Source organism: Heliangelus exortis, chromosome 2 (genome assembly GCF_036169615.1).
Source record: "Heliangelus exortis chromosome 2, bHelExo1.hap1, whole genome shotgun sequence".
In the NCBI taxonomy this organism is placed as follows: Eukaryota; Metazoa; Chordata; class Aves; order Apodiformes; family Trochilidae; genus Heliangelus; species Heliangelus exortis.
The window spans coordinates 80,280,941-80,308,637 of record NC_092423.1 but is presented as its reverse complement, the minus strand read 5'-3'; the positions used below and the strand labels follow the sequence as shown (position 1 = coordinate 80,308,637).

The 27,697-nt window shown below is 37.4% G+C and overlaps 1 protein-coding gene across 1 annotated transcript in view; it reads left to right on the top strand.

Moving 5' to 3' along the window:
• ADCY2 (adenylate cyclase 2) overlaps positions 1–27,697 on the top strand; it is a 210,176-nt gene that overhangs the window by 153,158 nt on the left and 29,321 nt on the right. Inside the window, exons 15-16 of the mRNA XM_071736713.1 lie at positions 5,080–5,164; positions 17,048–17,185. Of these exons, the coding sequence (XP_071592814.1) occupies positions 5,080–5,164; positions 17,048–17,185 (223 nt within the window). The remainder of the gene's footprint in view (positions 1–5,079; positions 5,165–17,047; positions 17,186–27,697) is intronic.

Genomic DNA, 27,697 nt, shown 5'->3' with positions numbered 1-27,697 from the left:
AAGTTATGCTTGCTCATAATTATAAACACTGTCAATAATGTGGTGCCAAGCATTATTATCAATTCCACATTCATTTTTGTTTTCTCCTTGTATTTAAAGATGTGTGATGATGACAGGAATGAAATTGAGATATGTAAAAAAAAAAAAATAATGCAAACTATAAGCTTCTGCAACTAAAACTGGTTGTAAACAAAGTATTACAATTGGATTTGAAGTGGGACAAAATAGATTGCAGAACTGGGACTGGGAATAAATAAATATATTTAACATTTTCCTGTGATAATACTGCTCTATTCAGCATGGAAACAAAGCATTACTATTCATAACATGTCTCTCTTTAAAACTAATTTTAAAATAGTATAATCCATTGCTGGAGTAAGTATTTTTATCAGGACTTATACATTATAAGCCAATTGATATTTGTGCACATAAATCAACTACATTTCTAGATCTCTTTGTTCTAGAAAGCCTGAGAAAACTGGAAGACAGTTCCAATAAATATTTTATTAGACTTCTTAAAATGGAATTTTGCTGTTGATTGCTTACATAGTGAAAAGTTGATACTTGTTTTATAGCAGTAGTTTCCAAAACTAACACCATACTCCCTGTATATAATTTCTTCACTCATAGTCTTTTCTCCTCTGCAGCTCTTTCAAGAGTATTATAAATAATCTTAGTTGATTGATAGGCCTTGAGCTGTAGTACTTAGACACACTTAAATTAAAAGCCAAGAGGAACTGTTAGGTCACTATAAATTGACTTTCCACACCACACATTTGTTTTATAACACGTATAAACTTTTATGGGCTTCTATTCAGATGTTATAGCATTTTCTCTGCAAAGGGTTTCCCAGCTAGTTTCCAACACAGAGACACAAGCTGCAACGGGACACTCATCCAAGGGCTCAGCAGTACCTCCATGTGGTTCAGTGTGACTTTAGACATTACTGTTGCAAAATATGAAATTAACACTTAAGACTAATTTTATTTTAAATTTTGCATAATGAGTATATTTTACAAGATCATGTTGTATTTTCATTAGTACAGGAATTAATTCAGTGAAATTTGTGGTTTGTTATGAACGAAGCATATGTAGTTTGTGATTTAACTAGTTCCTTCCATCAGTATGATTTACGAATCTGGTTTTATGTTTTGAATTCAGTCATAAAAATGTATCTAGGTTTATCACCTATAATGCATGTAGTAAGAAGTTCATTTTGCTGTATGCTATTATGTCTCTTAAACCAATTGTGTAGCTCATTAAACTATATCAGGTACTTGAAATTAGTGAACCTTAGGGAGCTTCATTCAACGAAGCAGAGTGGTCTCCAACTTGTAAAAGCATATGCTTCTATTAACAAAATCTTTTTCTATCAGAGCAAAAGTTGCCCAAGATTTATCATTTTCATTACCAATATATAAATTATCTTTTGGTCCTTTTGTAGGACTGCATAATAAATTGTAAAAGCAAGTGTGTAAAATCAGGTATTATCGACATGCGTAGTATTCAGCTTCAAGAGGTCTGTGGATTAATTTAAGAGATGCAAAAATGGAAGACAGAAATTCAAGGCATTAGACTGTCTTCTGCATCTTTACTGGAAAACTGGGAGCACTGAAAAAAACAAAACAAACAAAACTGAAAAAAACAACTAAAAAAATCACCAGCGTATGTAGTCATCACAAATATAGCTTAAATTGAACATGCTCCACTGCTTCAATGTTATTTCCTTCCAGCAGTAGTAATAACAAATAAATATAAATAAATAAATCATAGTTTCATCTAAGATTCTACCTATCCTTGTTTTTTTCTTCCAAAAATTGTCAGGATTTTTAAATTGTGATCTAATGAAGACAGGGAGATAAACTACGTCTGTCACTGGGGTTTATTGATTCACTAATCCATTAATCCAGTTTTGCAGCAGTGTAATATCATTGATTTTTGTGCAGGTACACCACCTGCTGCTTTAAAATAGATTTGAAGACACTTGCTGGTGACTAACACCCAGCAAGTTGCAGGTAATAAATGATATCTCCAAAATCACAAAACATTTATTTCAAGGTTGAAATAATTTATTAATAATTTTCCCTGGTGTCAATAAACTGATGCCATGTCTATATAATAAACTTTACACAAAGTAGAAAATATAAATTTAATCAAATAAACAATATCTTGAGGTGAAATGTATCACAAGGAGTGGGACTTTGTTGTGACATTTAAATGACAGCAAATCTTGCTCATTACCTTTTCTCAGAAATTCTCTGAGTCCCATTAAGGGCCTTGTGCCATAAGTCATGTATTTTCCTAAAAGTTACAAAAGAAATAATACATTTTCTTCTCCATTTTTCAGTATCTTTATCTTCATAATATTTTCTTTTATTTTCCAGTCAAAATGTTACCAACAAGACGTAAGCATGTATAAGTACTCTCTTCCCCATCTCAATCAGTCAGTGCAATGCACTTGGTGACTCACGCAATGCATTTGATGACTCCACACAGTAGATGTGAGATTAGTTTACTGTAATGACCAACACTGCTTTTGCAGTGTTCCGGTGACAAAAAAATAAATGCATGTTATGGCTTTCCTATGGTCACTGCCTCAAATAAGGTTTGTTTATGTTGACATTTGCTTTTCAGCATTTTGCTTCCCATTATAGCATTTTCAACCCACTTCTTTCCATTTAGGAGCAGCAACTATATTGGCGTAGCCTATCTGAAAGGAAAGTCCTACTTTTCCCAGAAAACAAGGGGGTGTGGAGAGCAAAAATCTTACCTTTTTGCACCCCTGCATTCACCACTCAGATCTGGATTCTAAGATACCACTCCTTATCTTGAGTCCTTTTCTCTTTGTCCTGTCAGAATCTTGTTCTACTTGATACATAGCTCTTTGTCTTGTGCCACCTCCATAACACCACTGATCATGTAAAACAGCTACAAATGTCCTTTTTTTTTTTTTTCCTGTTGCCCATGTGATGAAGTACTAGACGTAAACTGTCCTTGTGCCACGTTAATTTCCCTTGCTCTCCAGTTTCACTAACAGACATCTTAACTTCTTGTTCTTTAAGAATGCACTCCCAACTTGACTCACAAGGCTATTCTTATACTGAATCATATCTTAAGGTTTGCATGCTCCTTTTTTGTATCCTTCATATCTGAAAAATAATGTTAGTAGTCTGAGATGCAGTAGTTACTTGAACCTTACCGAGGGACATGTATGATTGAAAGTGTTTATGCGTGTATGAAACCCAAGCCTGTTATATTCTTTTTTCTTTCATCTCTTAGCAGATTTTAAATTCCTAAAAGTAGACACTAGTTTTCCATATTCTGATGTACAGCCTGCTGTCTCAGTCTCAATGAAAAATTCTTGGAGAACATGTATTCATAAGCAGTAATGATTTTAAAATCACCTCAAAAAGAAACATTATTTCAGATTAATATATATTGCAAATTTCCAGTTGTTTATCACCACCTATTCACAGCCACCCAAAGTCTGATGAATACTTAGTATGTAAGAGGTTCTCTGAATGATTGGCAGGGAAGCTCATAAATTACTTTCCAAAATGCTTTTAATGGCAGCAGTATGGCACCAAATTGATTTGTGAAGCTAATGCTTTTTTGTTCTTTCCTGAAAATAGCTTCTATAATACTGTTGTTAAAACAGATCATGATGTTTTCCAATATTTGTATGTAATATAAGGAAACTGATCCATGGAGCCCTAACAATAATTTTTTACTATTATGGTTTCTAAAATGTGTATACTTGAATTCATGTGGCATCTCTAAAGAACAGAAGCATACTTTTATTAATAATGCATTTTAATTCTGAATCATACATTCATGGAGGAGGTGATTTCAAATGTAACATTTATTTTAGTTTTGTGGTAAAACAAGGGATATAAAACTTATTTCTAAAAATCATGCCAGTGTTTCTACTGTATAAGGTTTGATAAAATATTTGCTGGTGCTCAAAGGAATTGAGAGAGATTTTAAAAGTCTGTAAAAAAATTTGTGGTTAAAACTGAAAGCAGATGCTCAGGTGAGGGACTTCCTGATGGCATCTAGTTCCCTTGCTTAAGCAACTCCATAGGTTCAGAGCTTCTGATCTCCTCTTGGCATTCATTAAACAAAATTAGGTCCCACTGCACCTTTCCCTAGGCAGCCATGCCAACCAGCTCTCATATGGTGCCTGGTGGAGCAATTACACTCTACTCTGATATTCTCGTAAAGAGATTTCCACATTTGGGGAATGAACGCATGCCCAGTTTGTTTCTGTATACTGTTCCTGTTTACTGAGTATCCAGTGATGCTATTTTGGCTAGACTTTCCTATTATAACACACAAGAAAAAGATGAGCTAAGAACACTGAGTAAGGATGAGTAAGAATGATTTCAGGAAGAGTATAGATTACAATTTTTTCCATTTTGGGTCTGTTGCTGTTTTGTCTTTTCTTCATGGTGCTTAGTTTTCCTACCTATCTTGTCCTCCAATAATTCAGAGTCTGTGGGGAAACCGGTCAGATTTGATACAGAATGGAGTTTTTAGAGGCACTGAATCCCTATTCATTCATGAAATAACAGCCACTATATGTTAGGGCCTTTGCTGCCTGGGAGACTGCACCATCACATACATCTCAGGTTCAAGCTGTGAGACCCTGAAAATTGGGTGTCATTGTCCCATGACATTTCCTACCTGTGGTGCAAAATGTACACTACCAACAATTTAATTTGTACATCTACTAGATCCTTAAATTATTATAAAATTATCAGCGTAGCAATAAAGTAATAAAGTTCTTTAATGCAGACTTTCCAACATAAAACCAAACCAAAACATTGGTGCTGTTAATGCACTCTGTCATTTAGATTATTTATGTGGAAAGTATTATCTTCTTATGGTAAAAGTTTTGTGAAGCCAGAGGTAAAGTAAATTCAAGCATTTCTGAGTTGAGAAAAAGGCAAGAAACAGGCCTGTCATTCTGATAAGGATTGGAATTGCTTTTCCATGGTGTTGTTGTTTGGAAGATGCAGCTTTCACATGGCAGATTTTGTACCAGAAAAATTAATACATGTTTTCCTTTTCTTGTAGAACATCTATTCTTGGAATTTCATTTGGGGCTGCATTTCTCTTGCTTTCCTTCATTTTGTTTATCTGCTTTGCTGGACAGCTTTTGGTAGGTATTCAAGGAAATGTAATCCATTAGTGAATGATTTCTTTTAACAATGTGTTCTGGTTTTGCCAAGGCATTCTGCTTTTGCAGAGCACTAGTTAAATGAGAAAGACTTGCATTCTTAATCTTCTGAGGACATTCTTTTGTCCATGTTAACCTGCTGTAAAATGTCCTAATTTATCTGAAAAAAAGAGAATGCCAGTACAGTGCCTGTCTGACCTGCACTGGTACTCTTTCTCTCCCATGAAGATAGATCCTAAGAGGTTTGCATTCTATTTCAAAAAATTTTCCTGTTGTGCTTACGGGAGGTGACTCATGAGTGCTTTAATCTGGGGGACTGTTTATTTGTTTAAGTATTGTATAAGACTCTTTTCTCGGTTTAGAGAGTTTTGAAATATAAAATTCCTATAGTAAAATTCAAATTTTAACATTGAGTGGTCCAGGTGTCATTGTACTGCCTATTAATGTACTCAGTAATATGCTGAATGTGAGAATCTCATTTAATTCAAGATTTGGGCAAATCTTTCAGCATTTCACAATATAATTTATAAGTATTGCTCTCTTTTCAGTTATTCTCAAATCGATCAAACATATAGCTTCATCCAGAACAAGATTATTTCAGCATTTGTAAGAAAATGAATGCAATTTGAATCTGGCATGTAATCTGGAGTAAAACTATCTGTCTACTTGTCACTTAATCCCCATTTTTTCTCTATCTCTACATCTTTCCACAAGCTCCCATGATAGAAAGATCTTCTGTTAAAAAGCAAAACATGCACATGGGAAAGACAATTACATCACTGTGCAGTAAAGCAGTAAGGAAAGGTGGCCTGGCAGTTAAAGCAAGAAACAGAGGAAGCAAATTTTATAATTCCTCCCTTGTAAGATGTGCAATTAATCAGGACATGCTTGTAAGAAAATACAAGTAATATACATTTCAACTGCCTTTCCAATAAGGTAGAGAGGCTGCCACTGCTCAGAAATCAATCTGAGATATAATTCACCAGTATTTTAAAGTATTTTAAATCCTTGGAGTGAGGTCCTAGAGGTTACCTAATAGCATGTAATGTCATACTGGATTTGCTGGTTTTTGTTGACATCAGGGTAAACTGATTGAGTCAGAGGACTCCTGTTTAAAGCGCCAATGGTTAAAAAAAAAAAAAAAAAAAAAAAAATTCAAGAAAAAGCCTTTTTACTCTAAGAAAAAGAAGTGCCAACTGGATGGTGTCAGGAAGTGCTGGGGCATACACTTTCCTGGGTCTTTTATTTGTAGTCTAGCTTTAGGAGGAATACAAAAATATTTTTCTGCGTTTAAGGGTGGCTAAGCAAATATCCCAAGTCAGAGCAGAGGAGTAGTGCCACTTGAATGACATCTACCACCTGCTTTCAGTTCTGGTTTTCCAATGTCTTTTAAGTACTGTGAATACTCCTCAGAAGTGGAGACAAATTATGGCATTTTTGTTGACTTGCAAGGTGTCATGTTCTAACCTAAACAGCTTGAAGCGGAGCTATTTATGTCTGTAAGTTCAACTGCTCTAATGCAGAAGTTATGCTGCTAAGAAACCTTTCAGCAAGAAGGTTGTGACCAGAGCTGATGTAGCTCTTGTCTTTCCTTCGGGAGCATGGACATCATTCTGTAAAGTGAAGGATTAGAGGCAGCTAGCAGGACAGGCAGTAGGTTTATCCTCCCCCTATCCTCTCCTTAAGATTTCTTCCTTCATGTCAAAATCCAAATACTGTTTTGCTACTTTAACCACAGGGACACTTATGCTATGTTTTGTTAGCATTCCCATTGCACTATCTGACCCATACCTGTAAATACTTTCATTCTAGAAGAAAAAGTCTGAAATTCTCAAGCAAACAAGTATCAATATCTGAGTTTTAACACTACAGTTTCAGTGGTAACAAAAATAAAGCTTTGTTGTCCTAATTCCAACTGGGGTTGAATTTGAAGGGGTTTTTTTCCCAGAGTGAGTTTTTCCTACTTCTGTTTCTAAAAACGTCCATTTTGGATTCCCTTGCAGAATGCACTTAGAAAATGTGGTTGTGCATGTGTGTACACACATCTGCACATAACTACAGTTTAAAATGAACAAAATCTCCCTTCTGAAAATGCACAAAAAAGAAAAGATAATTTTTGGGGCCTGATTGACCCTGAGAGATGAATTGTGGTGAGTTCGCCTTGGCTGTGGGCTGGACACCCACCCAGCTGCTCACTTACTCAACCGCCTCAGCAGGTTGGGGTAAGAAAATAGGATGAGAGCACTTGTGGTTTCAGATAAAGACAGGGAGATCACTTACCACTTGCTGTCATAGACAAAGCATAGTCAACTTCAGGAAAATTAATTTTATTTACTGCCAATTGAAATATATTTGGGTAGCAAGAAACAAAAAAAACCCAAACCACAAAAACATTAAAGCCACACCATTCTTTTCCCCTTTCCCAAACTCAGCTTCACTATATCACTCCAAAGTCCTCTACTTGGTCCCAGGCAGCACAAGTGGGGATGGAGGGTGATCAGTACATCAACATTTCTCTCTGCTGCTCCTCCCCTTTCACACTTTTGCCCTCGTCTGACGTGGATCCTCCATGGGCTGTAGTGCAAACCTCTGCTCCAGCATGGGGTGCCTCCTCCTTCTCTTCCTCCTCCTCCAACCTCAGTGTTCCCTCTGCTGCTTCACACTCTTTTTATTCCCTCCTCCTCTCTCTGCCTAACATTTTCTGCCCTTTCTGACCCAAGCTTTCCCTGAGGTGCTGAGGGGCTCAGCTGTGGCCTGCTGTTGGGGCTAGCTGGAACCAGAGGTGTCTGTCATGGGGCAGCCCCAGCCACTCCTGCAGTCCCCACCCCATCAACCTGGGCACCTGCAACTGGGACAGAAACTTGCAGAAGTAGTTAAATACACAACTTACAGGATTTATAGAGTGAGACCTGTAGTGCCAGCAAAACCAGCAAAATCTAAGTTCAAGTTAGGACACCTGGCTGTCACTGCATTATGTGCTGGTCTCAGTACTGTGACACTTTGCCCTCTCAGTCTCCATCAGTTATAAATGACTGTAACCACCACAGAGTAAGACACACAAAGAGCAGCTCTGAACAAGTTTTGCTGTATGATTTTCCTTTCAATGGTAAGTGAGAATAACCCACATCCAAACTTTAGTACAAAAATTACAAGCTCTGTGGAATTTAATTTCACTATTGTGAGAAAGATTAGCACTCACTCTTTCACTCCGAGTTTATTGTTTGTAGACTTTAACGTTCAGTAGCACTGCAGCAGCATCCAACTCAGTCTATTCTGAAGTGATAATATCAGCCATTGAATAAGAGTAGGAATGCTTCCAACAAAAGATGAGGCAGAGTGGTAGCACAAACAATGAGGTTACAGACATTCAGAGCCTTCCTTTGTGCTTGTCATCTTCTGCCGACCTTGGGCAAACAGGCCGAGGACAGGGAGGGCTGGCAGTCCTCAATGAAACAGTCTAATGCCCACTGACATTAAACTTTCACCAATTCTAGCTAAAATTGGCATTTATCCCAAAACTTAAATGGTCAGACATCTTTTGTATTCTAGTTACTTCTTTGTGCCTATGCACTTTTATTTTATTTTTTTACTTTTTTAGATAATTACAATATTCTGAGTTAAATCTTATGTTAATGATTACTTTTGGTCTTGAAGATACTTTTTGGCTTATGTTTTTGTATTTAGGCTATTGTTTTAATATTAATTTTTAATATTTTCTTGGAGTTTTGCATGGGAGAGTTCCTTCCCAAATGCAGATAGAGGACAGTGACTGTCCTTTAAACTCATATTTTCTGTGTCTCTATCTTTCTGAAGTATAAATGAATTCACAGAGTGAGTGTGAAATGCCTCAGGCCTGGTAACTGTTAGATGAGTTCTACCTCCTGATGTGAATACAAGGAAGCTGAGTTCTGGTTATCTAGATAATACACTGGAAAATGTAATGCAAACAATAGTAAAAACCACAGTATACGTGTAAAGGAAAGCTCTCTGTGGTACCTGAGGTAGCCAGCTGAAGAAGTATTAGTCTCATGCAGATGTTCTTTGTGCATTGAATCAAATGCTGTCTCAAAAATTTCTTTGCATTACCACACACTCTTTGCACCAGTTATTTTCCACTAATACAAAATAGCCTTTCTTCACATATGTTTATACTTTGCTAACCTATTTCAGCTAACAAGGAAAATTAGAGGTAAAACCATTTATTTCCTATCATCTCATCCAAACATGTTTACAGTCTCTCTTAAATACACAGTTTAGCAGAACACAGCATCAGCCAAACAACAATCAGAAAATAACAGGCTCCACGGCTGAGAAAGATACTCTGATTTGAGGTCACCAGAGCATCTAACATAGTGCAGCCAGCGTGTGAGCAGTCCTGGCACTGCTAGAGGAGAACATATTATTTGTTGGTTGCATTACACCACAGCACAGTACAAAGAGTGATGCACAATCTTTACCTTCATTTTCAGGGATATGTATTTTATTCTAAAGCAATTGCCATTGGTATTTAGCAGTCAGAAAGTATCTGTACAGTTAAGATACCTAAAAGCTCTGCCAAGACAGAAATATCTGCACTAGCACTACTTGGAAATTATTTTCAGCCTGGTATCTTATCTCTGATGAGAGTGTCTCACTTAACATAGATACAAATGAAAGATTGAGGCCCTTCAGTTTCTTCAGTAGTAAGGCTTTGCTTGTCAATAAAGATAAAAGCAGGGATGGGTGAAGGCAGGGGGAATACAGAGAAGTACTTCAGCACATACAGCAGGTTCTATAAAGGAGCCATCAAACTTAAGTCATTCTGATTAGTCTCTAGCACAGGCACTGCAACAGCAAATCCATTATCACTAAGTACTATGCTCAGACTTCAGAAACTGCTGGAAATGTACTGATTTCCGTAACAAAAATCCTTTGCCTTATTTCTTATTGAGTTAAATGTTTGTGACATGTTATGTAATTGTGACCAACTAAAGAAGCTGTCTAACCTGGTGAAAATTATGTTTCTTGCTGTTTTGTCTGTTGTGCTAGTAACTTCTTTTTTAATATTTTTATGAGTGAGACTATCGTTTGTTTTTTTAAAAAAAACCAACACAGCCATGCTGTCTTTTAGTGTCTTTGTCCAAAATGAGATTTTAAGTTACCTCCAAATAAAGAGATATTGAGTGTATATCAATAGTCCAGCATGCAAACAACTTTCCCTACAGTTAAGTAGTAAAAGGGATGAAAGCAGAGAGCATCCAGGTTGTTTTGAGGGTTTAGAGAGGTGATATCCATGATATGTAAGTACTGCAATATCACCACAGATCATGGTTCTTGTTGTGTGAGGCAATTTTTGGGTGGTGACATCTTAACTTAGTGATAAAGACTTAGTTTAAAGGTAAAATTCAGAACACCTTCCTCTAATTCAGTGCCCTGACCACTGTCTATAAAAAGTCAGTCAGCACCAGAGACTCTGAATATTTCATGTGAAATAGAAAAACTTTTGATGGTAGGGGATAAGAAATCATTAACTTAAAGTAGCATACAACACAGACACATTACATTTTCTTGAATGAGGAGAGCAGTACAGGAGTACCAGGACTGGACTCTGAGTCCCTAGAGGCATATTTATACAGCTCACTGCCATTTTCTTTCCTTTGAATGAGACAGTTGAAGTGAGCCACGTGGCTGTTTTAATGTGAACCTTAGTGAAGGATAATGAATACTGCAAAGTATAGTGAAATTAAAAATGTCATACTGACTTTAGTTTTTCCTGTTATTTCTTTGTTCAGAATCCAAACACTGTGAAGCCAATTGTATCCAATCTAAGTTGAGTAGGCTCTTGACATGGATGCATTTTTTGTGATTCAAACTGCATGACCTAGATTTACAGGTGCCACCATGGAGTTAAAAACTTTATGACATACTTTGGGCCTTTGTTTATCAACAATAGGACCATTATAAAGTATGTAAAGTATAAGCTTGTTTCTCTGTATAAAAATCACTCTTCTTCAAGCTTAGGTCAGTGTAATCACTGTCAGACGGTCAGACAGTTCTTTGGATTTGTATTTTGTAGTCTTCTTCAAGTCTGAGTGAAAATAAGCATGTGAAAAAAAATATGGATTTGGGGGCTTTTTGTTTCACTTATATTTTCTTCTTTGTAACATCAGTATTAGTAAAACTATTAATAAAAAATTAAATTGTTTTTAAATGCAAAAAGAAATGAACAGTTATAGAACTACAGAAAATGTGACTCACTTTCTTTCTGTAAATAAGAGGTTTCAGTCAAGATGTTCCAACCTCTGCTAGCCTGTGAAGGACAAGTGTGACAGCTCTTGTGACACTGTCTTTCTTCTACAAGATAGCTGTCACAATTAATTCTCACACCAGTTCCTTTATCTCACTCAGGAAGACAGCATTCATTTAGTTAAACGCTGAAGTAGGTCTTTGTGTGTGTGGAAAGACAACACATTTTAATAATGTGAATATTCAATATAAGCTATTAGGCATTATCATGCTGAGCTGTCATATCAGATTTAACATATTCAGATGAAAAAGTAATACATCAGTCACCTTCCATAGTACACATGCCTGTTATTTCTAGTCAGTGCATGATAAACACTGAGCCATATTCTGCCAGCTCTGCTTAGAACAAACACAAGCTCATTAATCCTCCTGAAGCATGTCTTACCTTTCTTGGATGCTTTCTAGCAAGGATTACTTTCTTTCATCTGATTTTCCCTTTTCTTAAGAAACAGGTGAGACATAACATTTCCAAGGAAAAGTGTCTGATGGAAGCTAATGAATCAGTAAAATAAGATTCCATAGATCTGCCAGTCTGAATTTAATGATCACTCCACCCCTCCAGTTCTGCTTCCAGGAGCTGCCTAAATTTTCAGCAGTCTGTGGCTGCTGCAGTTGTGCTATATATGCACTGGACTTAAACTGCTAACGCATTTCAGCAAATCTGTTAATTTACATGGAGATTTACTAATCAACAGTGTATTTTTTTAATGTTTTCAAAGGAATATCTACTCAAGGGTTTAAAGCTTTTTTAATGTGAATCAGGGTTTTGACACAGATTTTCCTTTCAGGAGCCTCATTGGCCATCAGGAAGGTTCTTGTGTGTCTGAGTTCTTTTGTGCTTTCGTTTTACAAGTTGAAAAACCTATCTGCAACTTCATTTTTGAAGTTGCTGTCTAACAATGCACATTTTTATTCAGATTAGAACCAGCAATATCTGTAATTTTAGCAATAGCAGCTAGAAGAATGGAATCTCCTTATTGTTTAATCACACTACATAGCTTTTCATAGTGATAGAATTGTCCAGAGAACATAAAAATCTAAAAATCTTTTTAGTTTGTTTTGTTTTTAAATAGAAGCAGAAAAATTGCTTTTTAAAGCAATGTAGAAACTAAATTCAAACAGTTCCTCCTTCCTAAAATACAGTAGCAAAGTCAGGTGATATTGATCAAAAATATTGTAAACAAAGGAAATCTACAATTATTGCAAGGAATTTTACTACAGAGCTGCTAAAGTCTGTTAAAAAATGTAAGGTACTTGAAAAGCAATAAAGCAGTCCTCAGCAGTAAATTCAGTTCTCAGCATGGACATTGGTAAGTAACATGAAAAAGTCTGTACTGTAATATTTAATCACTGTGATTACTTAAAAAAAATGAAGAAAGTTGAAATTTAACAACTGGAAGCATTGACAGTTATGTCAAAAAATCTGAGAAGTCTCTATCATTTGATGCCAACATTCATGAATTTAGATACTGGTATTCAGCAGAAACTTTCTGTGTAAATCTTAATTTTATCTTCAGAATTAGCATGACACAAGTTGTTCGTTTCTGCAGAGGAAACCATCAACTTACATTGCTTAATTCTAGAAAAACATTAAAGTAACTTTTTAATGACTTTTTTTGCATCTAATACTGAGACATTTTTTAAAGTTCTGAAATTGAAAATAAGAGCTTGTTGCGTCCAGTATAGTTCAGGAACCAGGAAAGAGCTCTGGAGCACAACTTGATGGAATCACAGACCCAGGGGATTTTGCTGTCTCACTGATGAGAGTGTCCCAGGTACAGCCATAGTGAAGCTGAGCACATATTCCCAACAGGCACATAGGCATAGACCATACTCATAGGATGGAGAGAGCAGCCATTACAACACCTATCTAACAACAAGCAGCATGTGTAAATGTGATCAACACTGCTGGTCTAATGTCTCCTTTCTGGCTGATCTGGACAGCAGTTTGCTAGTGCTCACACTCTGAATGTTGTCATTCATGGGCACACTCACATTTGTGGGTCACTCAGTGTGGACTTTAAGTCAAAACAATATTTGTGTCAGACTACCTCTCTTAGGCAGTGGCTGGCTCAAATCTCTGCAAATGCAGCTCTCCAATTGTCAGCCAGACCAGCCTGGTGTTTCCTAATGGTTACACACACTGCCCCACACATCCTATGGGCCCCTGCAGGGACTGCCCTGAGACACTTGTGTTGCTGGCAGTCAGGCTCCCTTCTTGCCTCAGCTATGTTCTATGTCCCTCCCCAATGCCTGGCACCAATCCTGTGCTGTTTGACATCTAATCCAGCATGAAGTTAGACAGTTAGGCTGGATATTAGGAAAAATTTTTTCATGGAAAGGGTTGTAAAGCATTGCAACAGGCTGCCCAGGGAAGTGATTGAGTCACCATCCCTGGAGTTATTTAAAGGATGTGTAGATGTGGTGCTTGGACACATGGTTTAGTGGTTGGCCTTTATGGTCTTAAAGGTCATCTCCAACCTAAATGATTCTATGAATCCAAGTTTGCTAGCTTTGGCACAGATGCAGGCTCAGAATAAGAACTGCACTTACACAGGAAATAGTTATAGTATTTAATACGGATACGCAATAAATTAATTTAGACAAATAAATTCATTTAAACAAGTGTTTACAGGCAGCCATTTCCTTTCATCCTGTCTCTTCTCCATTTGCATATTCTCGTTCCTTCGTGATCCACATTTGTCCCTCCCTTTCTTCTCCTATATCATGTTCCCAAAACTGTAAGTTTTCCACCTAATTGGTAGGTTTTGCACCAGAAAGTGTGGCTGAGGCATCCTCCTCCAGTGGTTTTAAGAGCAGCAGATTCTGTGGCTGTTGTTCTTCACTGACTAGGTTACTTTGTTTCCAACATTTAACATTGATCTTTTGATTAGCTTTTGGTCAGATAACCTAAAAATGGTAAAATTAATAATAAAATATCTCTGCTTTAGGCCAGATAATTTATTTTCATCATTAGCTTTTTTTCTTGGACATTTTGCTCCTAAAGAATTCTTTGAACAGCGTAGCTTCCTGTAACATAACTGAGAATGGAGAGCATGATGTACTGCTTTATTTATGTAATTTCTTGTCCGCTTTATATTCCTTGTACTCAGTGTTCGTGCCTAGTTTTGTCCCCAGTCCAATTTATACTATTCCAGCTACTTCTAAGCTTCCAAGGAAATCACAGAACAATGTAGGTGAAGTTGTAGTATAGCTCAGAGACTGCTATAACAAAAGCAAAGACTAAGACACGATTTCGTAATTGTTTCAGTTTGAAGTAAATCCACGCTCCATCTTTCACCATGTTTTAGGCAAGCTATACAGATAACTGAATGATGCATTTTCACACAGATCTACTCCCTGTGTCCAGTTGAGCACCCCTTTTCTGTAGCAATATGTTTTTTACATCATTAAAGTGTGAACGATGACAGATCTTTTCTAAAATAAACATGCGGATTCAAATTATTTTGAAATTTACTATGTGCTTAAGAGGGGGGAACAAGACTTGGAACTGCAGAAAGGCATTGGCAGGAGTTTCTTGCTCAAAGAAGCAGGTCCCTTGAGTTTATGTGTTGGTGGGTTTTTTTTTTAATATGGGGGAGGAGTAATGTGTATATAAAGCTACCTGTTTTTTTCCCTTTTCTCCACCTACCCTTAATTCCCTCATAATCAGTCCAATCCTGTATGCAAAACTTACTGTCATAGAAAGAAACAATATGTAAAAAAAGTTCTAGATTTATACTGGACCTGTCCAAATTGTATGTAATTAGGAGGAAAAAAATTATGTGCAATAAGACAAAGATCTTCAAGCAACCTGCAATCATGTGTTGGATAATAGTGTAATTTAGTATCATGTCCTACAGCTATGGAACCTGCTAAGTGCTATAGATTAAGGCCTATATTTGATCATTTTTAGTGCTGGAGTTCTTGTTTTAGAGACTTCTTGTGCTCATATCTCTGCTGATTGTTGTTGCTGGGATGAAAAAAATATGTAAAGTGAGTTCTGACAATATTAGAGTAAATGAGAAAATGAGTGGATCATTAATTGATAGAATGCTCCATTCTTGGAGATGCCAGGAGGGTGGGTAGCAAAACTGTACCCTAGACTTTCAAAGGGCAAACTTTACCCTCTTCAGCAGCCTGATGGCCAGGATCCCATCAGGCCTTGTGAGGAGAGGCTGGGGGAGCTGGGGGTGTTCAGCCTGGAGAAGAGGAGGCTCAGGGGAGACCTCATCACTCTCTACAACTCCCTGAAAGGAGGGTGTAGTGAGGCAGATGCTGGCCTCTTCTCCCTAGTGACCAGCGAGAGGACAAGAGAAATTGGGTTAAGCTCCACCAGGGTAGGTTCAGGTTAGATATTAGGAAAAACTTCTTCATAGAAAGAGTGGTGGTCAGGCATTGGAACAGGCTGCCCACGGTGGTGTTGCGAGCACCATCCCTGGAGGTGTTGATAAGACAGGTAGATGAAGAGCTAGAGTGGATGGTTACAGGTTGTAGGGTGGATGGTTGGACTCAGTTTTAGAGGTCTTTTCCAACCTTGATGATTCACTGATTCTAAGAAGTGAATGCTTTTGTGAGATCACTGTGTTCCTTAACTTTTCATTTCTTGTTTTAGTAGGTTGTATAGTATAGGTTTCAGTAGAGCTGAATTTGACATTTGGAAAGGACACAAGATGCTTCTAGGCAACCTTATCTCCTCATTGCAAAAGTTTTGGCAAAATTATTAGTTATTGGATTTGCTACAAATGTTGTTTATTGTGTGTGAGCATCTTCTAGGCATTGTGCATATATGAATAGATTCCATAATGCATTCATGGAAGCAGGTTAAATGAGTCAGGTTTTTGTTGTTAATTTTTGCCACTATGTAAGAAAGATTTTCTGTTCACTAAATACTCTTTGTGTGAAATTGTAAATCAAATTGCTTTATGAAATGCTTATTTGTTTTCTAGATGGTTTTAGGGAAAGATGATTTGTTATGCTGAGGTACCTGTCACTTAAAATGAATTATCAAACAAGTCTCCAAACAAATGAAAGAAAACCCAGAAACCCCATAATTTTGTGAGACTGCCAAGGATATATCTAGGTATATAAATATACTAAATATGTGTATATAAAGGCTGTACACAGCCTTGATACTGTGTGAAAGGACCTCTGTCTCTCTCAAAGATTTTGCAGAGTAATTATTTACATTTTGAAGTTTCCAGAGGCTACTAAATAGTGAGTGCTTTTTAAGTTGAGGTGTGGAAGGACAGTGTGTTTGCTTTTTTTTTTAACTGATATTGGAGGTAATGACACTTGTCAATTCTGTATCATCTATTATTAGTAATATATATGACATGTTTAATAAAGTGCTAGCAAATTGTAATTCTTTAGCAGAAGAGATATTGTTGCTAATATTTTAATTAAATTTGCATTTGGTTTCCTGTACAATCATGATCTGTAACTTTTATGAGAATATAATAGTTGAATACTTCTGTACAATATTTCAAAATTAATGCTGCCTTCAAACCTGAGCCATATTAATTACAATATAATATACTAAAGAATTTTTTTTCTCTTTTTCATACTTTTTGCACTTAGCAATGCAGTAAGAAAGCATCAGCTTCTTTGTTGTGGATCCTGAAATCATCTGGAATAATTGCAAACCGTCCTTGGCCCCGGATCACTCTTACATTGACAACCACTGCTATAATATTAACTATGGCTGTATTCAACATGGTAAGGGAGAAAGGGTTTTTTTTCTTGAATTTTGTTCTTTTAAGGACTGGTTTTGGTTGTTCTGTATTTGCTTAGATGTTGAATTTATGGCCCATCGCTGTGCAGAGAACCTACTTGATAATGATTCCCAGGGACACAAATGTAAAGCAGAGAAACAGAAAATATACTGAATAATGAGGACCTCAGCAAATAGGATGCTTAGCAATAGCTCAGATCCTGGCTAAGCTTACTATAAAAAAGTGTAATTTATGAGAATAGGAGTTAGTTAAAGCCCAGGTTTGAATTGTTCAAATCCCTTGCTTATCTATGCATTGCTTAGAAAAACAGTATTACTCATGTCATAGATAGTGAGGAAGACTTTGTGCAAAACTAAGCTTTATTGGGGTGCTCCTCTGCTTGTCACAAAATTATCATAATTTAAACATGATTGAATTTCACATGGTTGTCTTTTTTTTCTTTTTTTTTTAAGGGAAAAAAATCAGTTGCTACAAAATTTCAAAAGTATTGAACTTCAAAATTATTAGGACTTACCTCTACTTTAGGCATTTTAATCTGTGGTTTTCTTTTCTCTTCTAATAGGGAAAATCAATATATTTCTATTGTATTTCTAATGTATTTCTTTTTAAATTACCAGAAATACAAGAGTAGATCTTTCTCTAGTCTGCTTGGTGCTTAATGGCCTCATTTATTCTAAAGGATGTGTTGTCCAATGTAATGAGCAGCATCAAAAGCTTCCTAAGGATCAAAAAGCTTCCTTAGTTTTTTGTGTTGCCTGAGCCTGATTCTGTTCTTAAGGCTGTGAAAGTGTTACAGCTCAGTTCTGTGTCTGTAAAATAGGAACTGTAATATTTACTTAGGTAATGTTCTCCTTATAACATTAATATATAGATATTAGTCACATTTCAAATGAATGATATTTGCATTTTTGAACTTGTAAATAGTGCTTCCTTGAGTTGCTGGTACTTTTGTTCCTCGAGGTTTATAAAAAGGACTTCAAGACTGGTAATGCCTACACTCTTATTTTCTTTCTCCACAAAATTTCAGGGAACCCCTAATCAATGATTAGTTATGGTAAGTACTAAATTTGTCAGAATGAAGTAATGATATAATGATATAATGTGGACTTTCAAATGTGAACACTTGGAATTTTTTTTAATTTTTTTTTTTTTTGAGAGCAGATAGACTCCAAAACAATTCTGTGTTCCAAATTTTAAATTCAGCTAGTTAATTTGTTTGGTGTTTAAGGCTAAGAGAGGAAAAACTCAAGAAGCAGTAGCTGGAAATGAGAAAATAAGCTCTGTTTTTCAGCCTGAAGGCAGTTAGCTATGAGAACATCTATTCTGAAAAGTTATTGATTGTCCATCAGTTCTCATCCTCAGCTAAGGACTATATGGCTTTATGAACAATAAACTTTAGACAAGAAAAAACTACCTTGCTTACCACAGGAAAAAAACTAAAGATAGAGCAGCTTGTAAAATGAAATTTGGATTAGACTTTCTCTTATTTTGAACTTTATACATGTATAAGAAGAAATTTAATAACTTAGTTGGGTTTAAAGTATACTTTCTGTTAAAGTTCATGCAACCATATGGCTGTATATTAAGTTAAAAAGTGTAAAAGAAGATATAGTCAGCAACTTTTTTTCTTTGGAATAAAGTTATACTAGTGTGTAGAGCCCACTTGAAATTTGGTCTTCAAATAGTAGAAGTTATTTTAGCCAAAAAATAGTTGTCCAGTGCATCATTTGTAGAAAAAAAAATAATTTTTTTTTTTTTTTTTTTTTTGCTCAAGTCCATTTATATGTGGACTTATGTTATAGTAAAGCTTAACAGGCTGTATTTTAAAGTCTTCATGCCTTATCAGTAACAACTGCAGAGGTACAAATAATCATGTTCCATGATATTCATAAGATGACAATTTTAAGTACAATTCCCACCTTGAAACTAAACCTTAATAGTTTGACTAGCAAAAATTACTTCAAATGTGACGGTGAAATTTGCATTTCCCTAATATTAATAGCAAATTGTGGGAGAGACTCAGAAGTATCATTATTATATCTCCAAGCAACATGTACTTAATAGCAGAGTCCATTAGCTGCATTTATTTCCATGAACTCTTTCAGCAGAAAAAGGCAAAATGTAGCCATTTAGATTTAATGGAGATAAAAATCCATCTAACCATCCCACACATAATAAATCATAATTAAGACCAAAATGTCAAATAAAACTCAGTCTTTATGGTCAAGGGACATTAGAAAAGAGTGGGAGTACAATTTTATTTCAAATTAGCTGTTTCAGCAGACATCTGAATCTAGTCTTCACATTTGAGGGGTACATAGTCATGATCAGTAGAGGGAAGCTAAAATACTGCTAATGTAACATAAGTATCAAATAGTTCCTAGCTGAAGGGAGTGGGTGACTAATGCTGCTTCCATTGAGAATTAGATCTGGTGCCATATAGAGAGTAGGGCAACAATCAGTGGCTGAGGAAAACTGCAAAGTTGACCTGCATTAAACCAAACATGAGAAACTGTACTGCAGGGAACAATAGAGACATCTCAGAGAGACAGTAGGACTGCGTGACTCCTAAGTGTTGATTCTTGGAAGATGAGCAAATATATCTTGGAAGCTGTCTGCAACGTATCAAATGATCCTGCCTCGCCATCCCCTGGGATTCACATGATCTCCAAGAACATGGCATGATGAAAGAGCCCTGGAACATCTCTTTTTCTCAGTGACTTCTGCATGAAATACGTGACTGGTTCCTGGCATAGAAACAGGATGTTAGGGCTATACTGTTCCTGGAAAGTGCCTTAATTACCAGCTTTCAGATTCAGCATCATAGAATCATTGAATAGGTTGGAAGGGACCTATAAAGCTTATCTTGTCTAATCCCCCTGCAACCAGTAGGGCATCTTCAACTAGATCATGTTGCTTCAAGCAACCTCACCTCGAATCCTTGAATGTTTTTCAGGGCTGGGGCATCTACTACCTTTCAAGGCAACCTGTTCCAGTGTTTAGCCACCCTCACAGTAAAAGATTTCTTTCTTATTTAATCAAAATCTACTCACTTTTCTTTAAATCCATTACTCCTCGTACTCTCACAACAGGTCCTTCTCTAAAGTTTGTCCCCATCTTTCTTATAACCCCCCTTTAAATACTTGAAGGCCATAATAAGGTCTCCCTGGAGCTTTCTCTTCTCCATGCTGAACAACCCCAACTCTCTCAGCCTGTTTTAATAGGAGAAGTATTCCATGTCTCATAATTTTTATGGCCTTTCTCTGGATGTTACTTGCTTTCCTGCCTTTCAACCAGAGAATTTTGAACAATTGGACAATTTGCTTTTAAAGAACATAGCTTTAGAAATGTGCAGACTGACAGAAGCTTGAGTATTTTTGCTCCATTATTTAATGTACATCTGCCTTAAAAGTTGCAAGCATTTGCCCCATATTGTTCTGTCTGTAGTCATTTCTGGCATCCTGTGTTTTAATAACAACAAATAATTAAGCAAAACTTCTTCTGTTCTCATAGTAGAAAGTTAATTTCTTTAATATATCTTCCTTTTAGTTTACCTAACTCTGTTAACACAGCTGATGACCTTGCTCAGTGCTGTATTCTTAAGAGACAATCTTTTTTGCAGATATGCTCTAATTATATGTCCCCACATTATCTAGCACGGTGAAGACCCTGTTTAAAAGGATGCCTTATACATTTCTTTTAAAAGTAATAACCAGACCCTGCCTACAGCTTGACCCAGCCTAGGAACTGGAAGGAAAAAAGGGAATGCACAGCTGCAGTCATGTCACTTAAGTGGTACATGCTGGGTCCCACCACAAATCCATTCCAGGTTATAGACAGTATTTAAGAAACTTACTAAAACCAGCATCAGTCTAGGTACAATGCATGGTAAAGTAACATCCTGAAATAATGTTTACAGCAGTTTTGGTGTGTCTTAGGTGTGTAGGGCGAGATAAAATCATCCCATCATATGATGACTTGGCTCCACAATCCAGCAAAGATGAATCCACATAAGTGAGGATCACTCTGTATCTGTCAAATTCCATATTGGCATTTGAGTCTGTGAAGGCCCAGAAGGCTCCTTACCCTCCTGTCTCTCTTACCTAATGATGCTTGGACCTTTCAACAAGGCAGCTACTTACCACTGCATATTGCCTCTGCAGGGAGGCTGGGACTTGAATACATGGGGACACAGAGACAGTTATACATTTTCACTTAGCACACAAAATTTTATAAAAAAATGAAATTAATTTATTGAGCACCTTGAATTTGGTAAGTTTGGCTGTTAACAAGAGGCACGTTACAGGACACCAAATAATGCAGATGCATGAAATGTCTGAAACTAAGAATTCCTGTAGAAAAGCAGAGACAAATGCTCTAAAAATCCTATTCAGTGAAGTGCAGTACTCTCTGGGTCTTCATCATCCTTTTCAAGTTTACTGGTACCTCAGCATTACTTCTTTTTTGTTAAAAAACTGTCTAACAGTCTTTTTAGGGACATAGCATTGCATTAAATTTTTGCTTATGAGCTTGTGAAGAAGAGGAATGATACCAGAATCTGGGATTCTCCATATTATTTTTGGGACATTCATGTGGGGATTGGTGGATAAATTACTGACTCAGCTGCCAAAACCCCATCTGGCATTTTTCAAAAAAAGTTCTCCTATGCCACATGGATATTTGGAGAGTTGGTAGAAAAATTAGAAGCGAAGGAGTCCTGCATGTTTACCTTAGAGGTTCAAAAAAAAAGAGCAATGCTGAACAAAAGCATAATTGTTTCTTTTTTGCATTTTTTTAAGAAAAAGTAAATTATCTAGTTCAGCCTATGACACCAGACTTGCATGCTGTGCCATACTTAGAAGAATACTTTTCTCACTCTGTCTTTTGCTGAACAAAAGAACAATTTTGTTTACAGCAGCACTATAAAAACTGTTGACTGTTGTAACTTGAGGAAATTGCATAGCTCTTCTGGAATGGCAGAAAAGTAATTTAAACTATAGTGTGGTTAAAGCTTAGTTGTGTGTTTCTGTGAGGCAAGTAGATAGTGGGGTAAGAGAGGGATGGTGGCAAAGATGAGTTTTATAGTATTCTTTACAATCTTCACATGTCCATTTCCAGTGTAATTTTGTATAATAAGGAAGAGAAAAGACTGTTGGGATCAAATTAAACATAAGATGTAAATTTAATTATGCTGCATTCTTTAATAGCATGCCAGATACTTCTTATGTTTGCACTGATTAAGCAGAGCTCTCCTCTGGAACTGCTGATCCTGGAACATCTGCTTCCTAAAGACCTTATGTCTGGGCTGCAGAGTTTCTTGCTGGTCTGCAAAAGGGCACTTGTTAGTGTTCTGAGGGTAGCCTACATCTTCTTTTTCTTTGTTTTTTTTTGTTGGTTTTTTTTTTTTAATCACTGAAAATGGTACTAGTATTTGTCTTTACAGATGGCTACCTCATGACATTGTGCTAACACAAGTTGATGACCAAGTTGAAATGTCTGTGTGACACTTGAATCAGTTAATTGTGCTTTCCACTCTGATTCAGTGGTTCAACAGATGGGTATTCCCCAGCTCTCTCCCTTCTCCTCATCTGTCGGAGGATCAACCCATTCACATAGTATCTATTAAAACTTTACACATTTTATTGTTTACTACATATTTGTTAATTCAGAGTGCAACTGATTAGCAAACTTAATATTCTGCCACCTTTCCTTCTCAGTAGGATGCTATTTTAAGTACATTAACATGGAAATCAGCAAGCCCACTTGCTTAGTAAAGCAAGATACAAGCCATTCGACTTGTTCACAATTTCAGGCTGTCTGTGCATCTAAAGCCTTGGTTCTGGTGCCTTGTGGACTGTAGAGAAAGGTTTAAAGTACTTTGTTGAGAAAGTTAGCTATGTTTTTAGTAAGATCCAAATTATTTTGTTATGTAGTCTCTTGCAGATTCTTGGTCAGATAACAAGAGAGATGCACTGACTTGCTTATTCCGTGATGTGAGGGAAGGGTCTGTATCACATTCAGTTACCACATGGCTCATTTTGAAAGAAATATGAGGCAAAAAACTCAAAACTAAAGGTTGCAGATTACACGAATATAAGAAAAGGAAAAGATGTTAGAATATATGAAGCTAAATGGGAATTTAGTGGTAGTTAATTAGGCTCAGATGTTCCCTGGCAAACACCGGTATTCATAAAAAATATTGCTTTCATTTGAGTCATTTGAGTAGGTGTGACTGCTTAGTAGGACTGAGCTGTCTCTTACAAAAAAATACTATGTTGAAGAACAATATATATCTCCAAAGTGTGATAGGAGATGTAGATAACTGATGAGAGAACAGAAAGACAAGTACAAACACATCATTCAGAAATAACTGTTGTTTGGCTCATAGGAGACGAAAACATTTCCATGTCCTTTTTTTTTACCTTTCTATATTTATTTATATATTCACATTTCATAGAGCATTCTGCATATACAGGTAACATCTATAGGCCAGAAATGCCCTGTAGAAACTTGAAATTCAAAATTAAATTGCTTTAATAGAAATTAATACACCCACACACATATTTATATAATATAATTGCATTTGAGTCCTTCGTGGTATATAACCTTTCACTCTGTGGATATTCATGAGATGGGACTCTGAAACAGTACAGTTATTGCATGTTTGCAAAAAAAGTAAGGGTACTATTAGTGGGGTGGGAGGACTCTCTGCCAACCCCTGGCAAATGGCCTTGATAACAATACTTACTAAGAGGAGAATGTAAATTTAAATAGATGAGGGCAGGGAGAGGAATTAATGCTGTCTGGAGGTCCTTTGCCCAAAATTGTTCCTGTTCATGAGGAAGTTAAATGGTAACCAAAGGACTTCAGAGGGAAAAAGGAAATAGTGTGAGGAGTATAGAAGAAGCATGAAAAATTGCAACAGAAGGCAGAAACCTATGACTGGAAACATCTAGAAAAGCCTGGTTTGACTCTGCCATAAGTCACGCTTCTGGCACCATCCTACTGGAATCACATCTCTGCCTCAGCCAGCAAGAGCCACCTCCCTGGTGAATACTGCAAGCTGCTTGCTCTGCAGCTGCATGAGGAACTCTGTAGTTTGTGACAAGCAGAGACCCACACCTTAGGTTTTTCTGTGCACATGAACTTGCAGGATGCTTTCTCACTAGCATGTGCATTAACAATTTGTAGGGAGTTGCAGAGGTGCACATAAAGCTTGAGCACCCACAGAGAAAAGGCAGATGTGCACATAACTCTGTGTGTGTGATTAGAGTTTTTTGAGATGATGGTGTTTCTTAATCTGTAGGTGTTTATTAGAATTTTGTAGGGGCTGTTTTTGCTCTTCCAATATTGCATTACTGATCCTCATCCTGAATGTAAAGTTTACTGATTGTGAATCAGTTATGTGTAGTTGCACATAAACAGTCAGAGAAGCATGTTTGTGGAGGAAGAAAACCTGAAAGTGCAACTGAACTAAGGTGAATGCCAGCTTCTTTGTAAAGCAGTCTCGGGGATATATCAATCTCCTTTGCAAGTCCACAACCAGTGCTGCTTCTGTTGAGGAGGTGTTACACAGATTGTGGTTTCAAACTCTTCTCTGCAGTGCCACAAAGCATATCAAGGGGTATTGACCACAGGTAGTGGCTTGGGATGTTAGATAGTCTTTAAAAAGAAAAAGAAGTCACTGCGTATGTAATGCATGTGTTGGGACATGTTACCAACGGTGATTGTGGAGTCTCCATCCTTTGAGGGTTTCAAGACTTGGCTATACAGAGCTGTGGCTGACAGGTAGTGCTAGTTAGTAAATCAAGAAACCATTTTGATCCATATTTTATTACTATGAATGAAACTAAGCAGTTTTTCTCTGGGGAAGTAGGTAAAGATGGGGAAAGAATTTAGAGATGGCTAACAAGCTGGCTACATGCAGAGAACAATGGGTGACAGAGAGGCAACCTGTGGAGGTCTCTAATGGTCAACCTGTTCTGGAATTTCATACAAAATGTATGAGAAGTACTGTGAAATTTGCTAATGAAATTAAGTTGAAAGCCAAGGTCTGTGTGGGAAGGGTTAGGAATTTAAAAAAGGAAGAAATCCTCTGAGGATTCGAGCAAAAGAACTAGGATAAAATTTAGTAGTATAGAGAAGAAGATTATGACTGGTCAGACACACCAGTGACAAGAAATTCTTCTACAAGTTGGAAGCTCATCAGATGGAGACAAGATGAGTTTAAGATTTTAAATAATTCTGTGGCTTTAATGACAATTCAGCTGAATCACAAAAGCCACCCATGGGGCTGTTCTTAACTCATGGTTAGTATGAACCACTGTCACGGTTTGACACTGGCCCGGCGATTAAACCGGGTGACAGATGCTCTCTATTAATCTCTCTCTCCTCCTTGATAAGAAAGGAGAGAGAATAAGGGAGAGAGACTTATGGGTTGGAGGCTAAACCAATCAACTTTAATGAAAACAATAATGGTAAATAGGAAAAAAAAAAAAGAAAAATGCTATATATATATATATACAAATATACAGGAAAATTAATATCAGAGTCCTTCCCCCTTTTCCCCCAACAGTTCTCACGCAAAGCCGGGTGAAGGCAGGCAGGCAAGCAACTGGGCAGCAGGCGGGCAAACGGACTGGGTGGGATCCTTCCAAGATGCCGGGTGAAGGCAAGCAGGCAGGCAACCGGGCAGCAGGCAACCGGGCAGCAGGCAACCGGGCAGCAGGCAACCGGGCAGCAGGCAACCGGGCAGGGCCACAAGCAGCCAGCCAGGGAGGCAGCCAGGAGCTTCTGCTGGTCTTTTATAGTGCCACAGGTGAGACCAATTAGCTGTTAAGGGGGGTGGTACCCAGCACTTCTGCTGATGATCTCAGGTGAGGCCGATCAGCTGGTAAGGGTGTGGCTCGGTCCTCGAGATCCCCCAACTCCATACCGAGGATGACACACATGGGATGGAATACTCCATTCGAGAAACTTGCTGTCAACCCCAGCAAGTTCAACCATCGACAAGAAACTCAGAAAAATCACCTTTATCCTGGCCCAAACCAGGACACTCACATTTACCTAAGTGAATTCCAGTGAAGGAAAACTACCTCTCATTTGCTGAGCATGATGTTAGTGGCTGGGATTATGTCAATGTGCACCCATGTGCTATAACATTATGATCCATCTGAGCCCCACTGGTGTGAGGCACAGTGAGATACAAGGGTTTTGTAGATGTGGGCAAGGAAGCTGTTATTCTAGGATGCATGAAAATATATTTTCTGAGGAGTTAGTATTAATGCTATCACAAGGCCCTGCACATTGCTCAAGGCAATCCAAGCACAAAGAGGACAGGAGGAGAATGGATTGAGAACATCCCTGGGGACAAGGACTTGGGGGTGTTGGTTGATGATAGGTCATCAGAAAGAAAACCTTATGCTGAACTGCATCAAAAGAAGTGTGGCCAGCAGATCGAGGGAGGTGATTCTCCCTCTCTACTCCTCTGCTCTCGTGACACCCCACCTGGAGGTGGAGGTGTCCAGTTTTGGAGTCTGCAAGACAAGGAGGACATGGAGTTGTTGAAGTGAGTCCAGAGGAGGGCCACTGAAGTGATGAGAGGGCTGCACAACCTCTCTGTGAGGACAGACTGAGAGCTGGGGTTGTGCAGCCTAGAGAAGAGAAGGCTCCAGGGAGACCTTAAAGCAGCCTTCCTGTACCTGAAGGGGCCTAAAGGAAAGCTGGGGAGAGACTTTTTACAAGGGCATGTAGTGATGGGACAAGGGGTAATGGTTTTAAACTGGAAGAGGGTAGATTTAGGTTAGACATTAGGAAAAAATTCTTTATCATAGGGGTGGCAACACACTGGAACAGGTTGTCGAGCAGAGTTGTGGCTGCCCCCTCCCCACAAGTATGCAAGGCCAGGTTGAATAGGGGTTTGAGAAACTTGGTATAGTTGGAGGTGTCCCTGCTTAAAAATTCCATGATTCCATGATAATAAAATGCTCATCAATCTGTTTTTCTGATGAAAGCTTAGATGGCATTAAATATTAGGATTAATATTAGGATAAATATTAAGGAGTGAAGGGAGCTATCTGAAAGGTACAAGAAGAACAATATGACAACTGGTCATGACTACTGGTTAAACATAGATATAGTTTAAGTGGTGAGATTCAAAGCAGTGGAATTAATGAAGTCAGAGAAATCTAACTTGTTAAGAAAGCTCTGGATCAATGCAACACGGAGCACCGTGTGATGGTGGCTACCTGTAACATCACCTGGCTGACTTTGATGGCCCAGGAGATTACTGGTTCCACTATTCTATTTCAATAACATTTGTACCAGTCTTATTGGCATCATTATTATCTTATAACATCTGTGTAAATCAACTGCAGTAAAGGCTTCTTATTCTTTCTTTAATTCTTCCTGTGTTTAAATGGAAGGTTTAGTTGAGGTAAACCCAGGAATTATTCATATTGAATTTATTTAATCATTGTGTGTCTGAGCTTCTGAT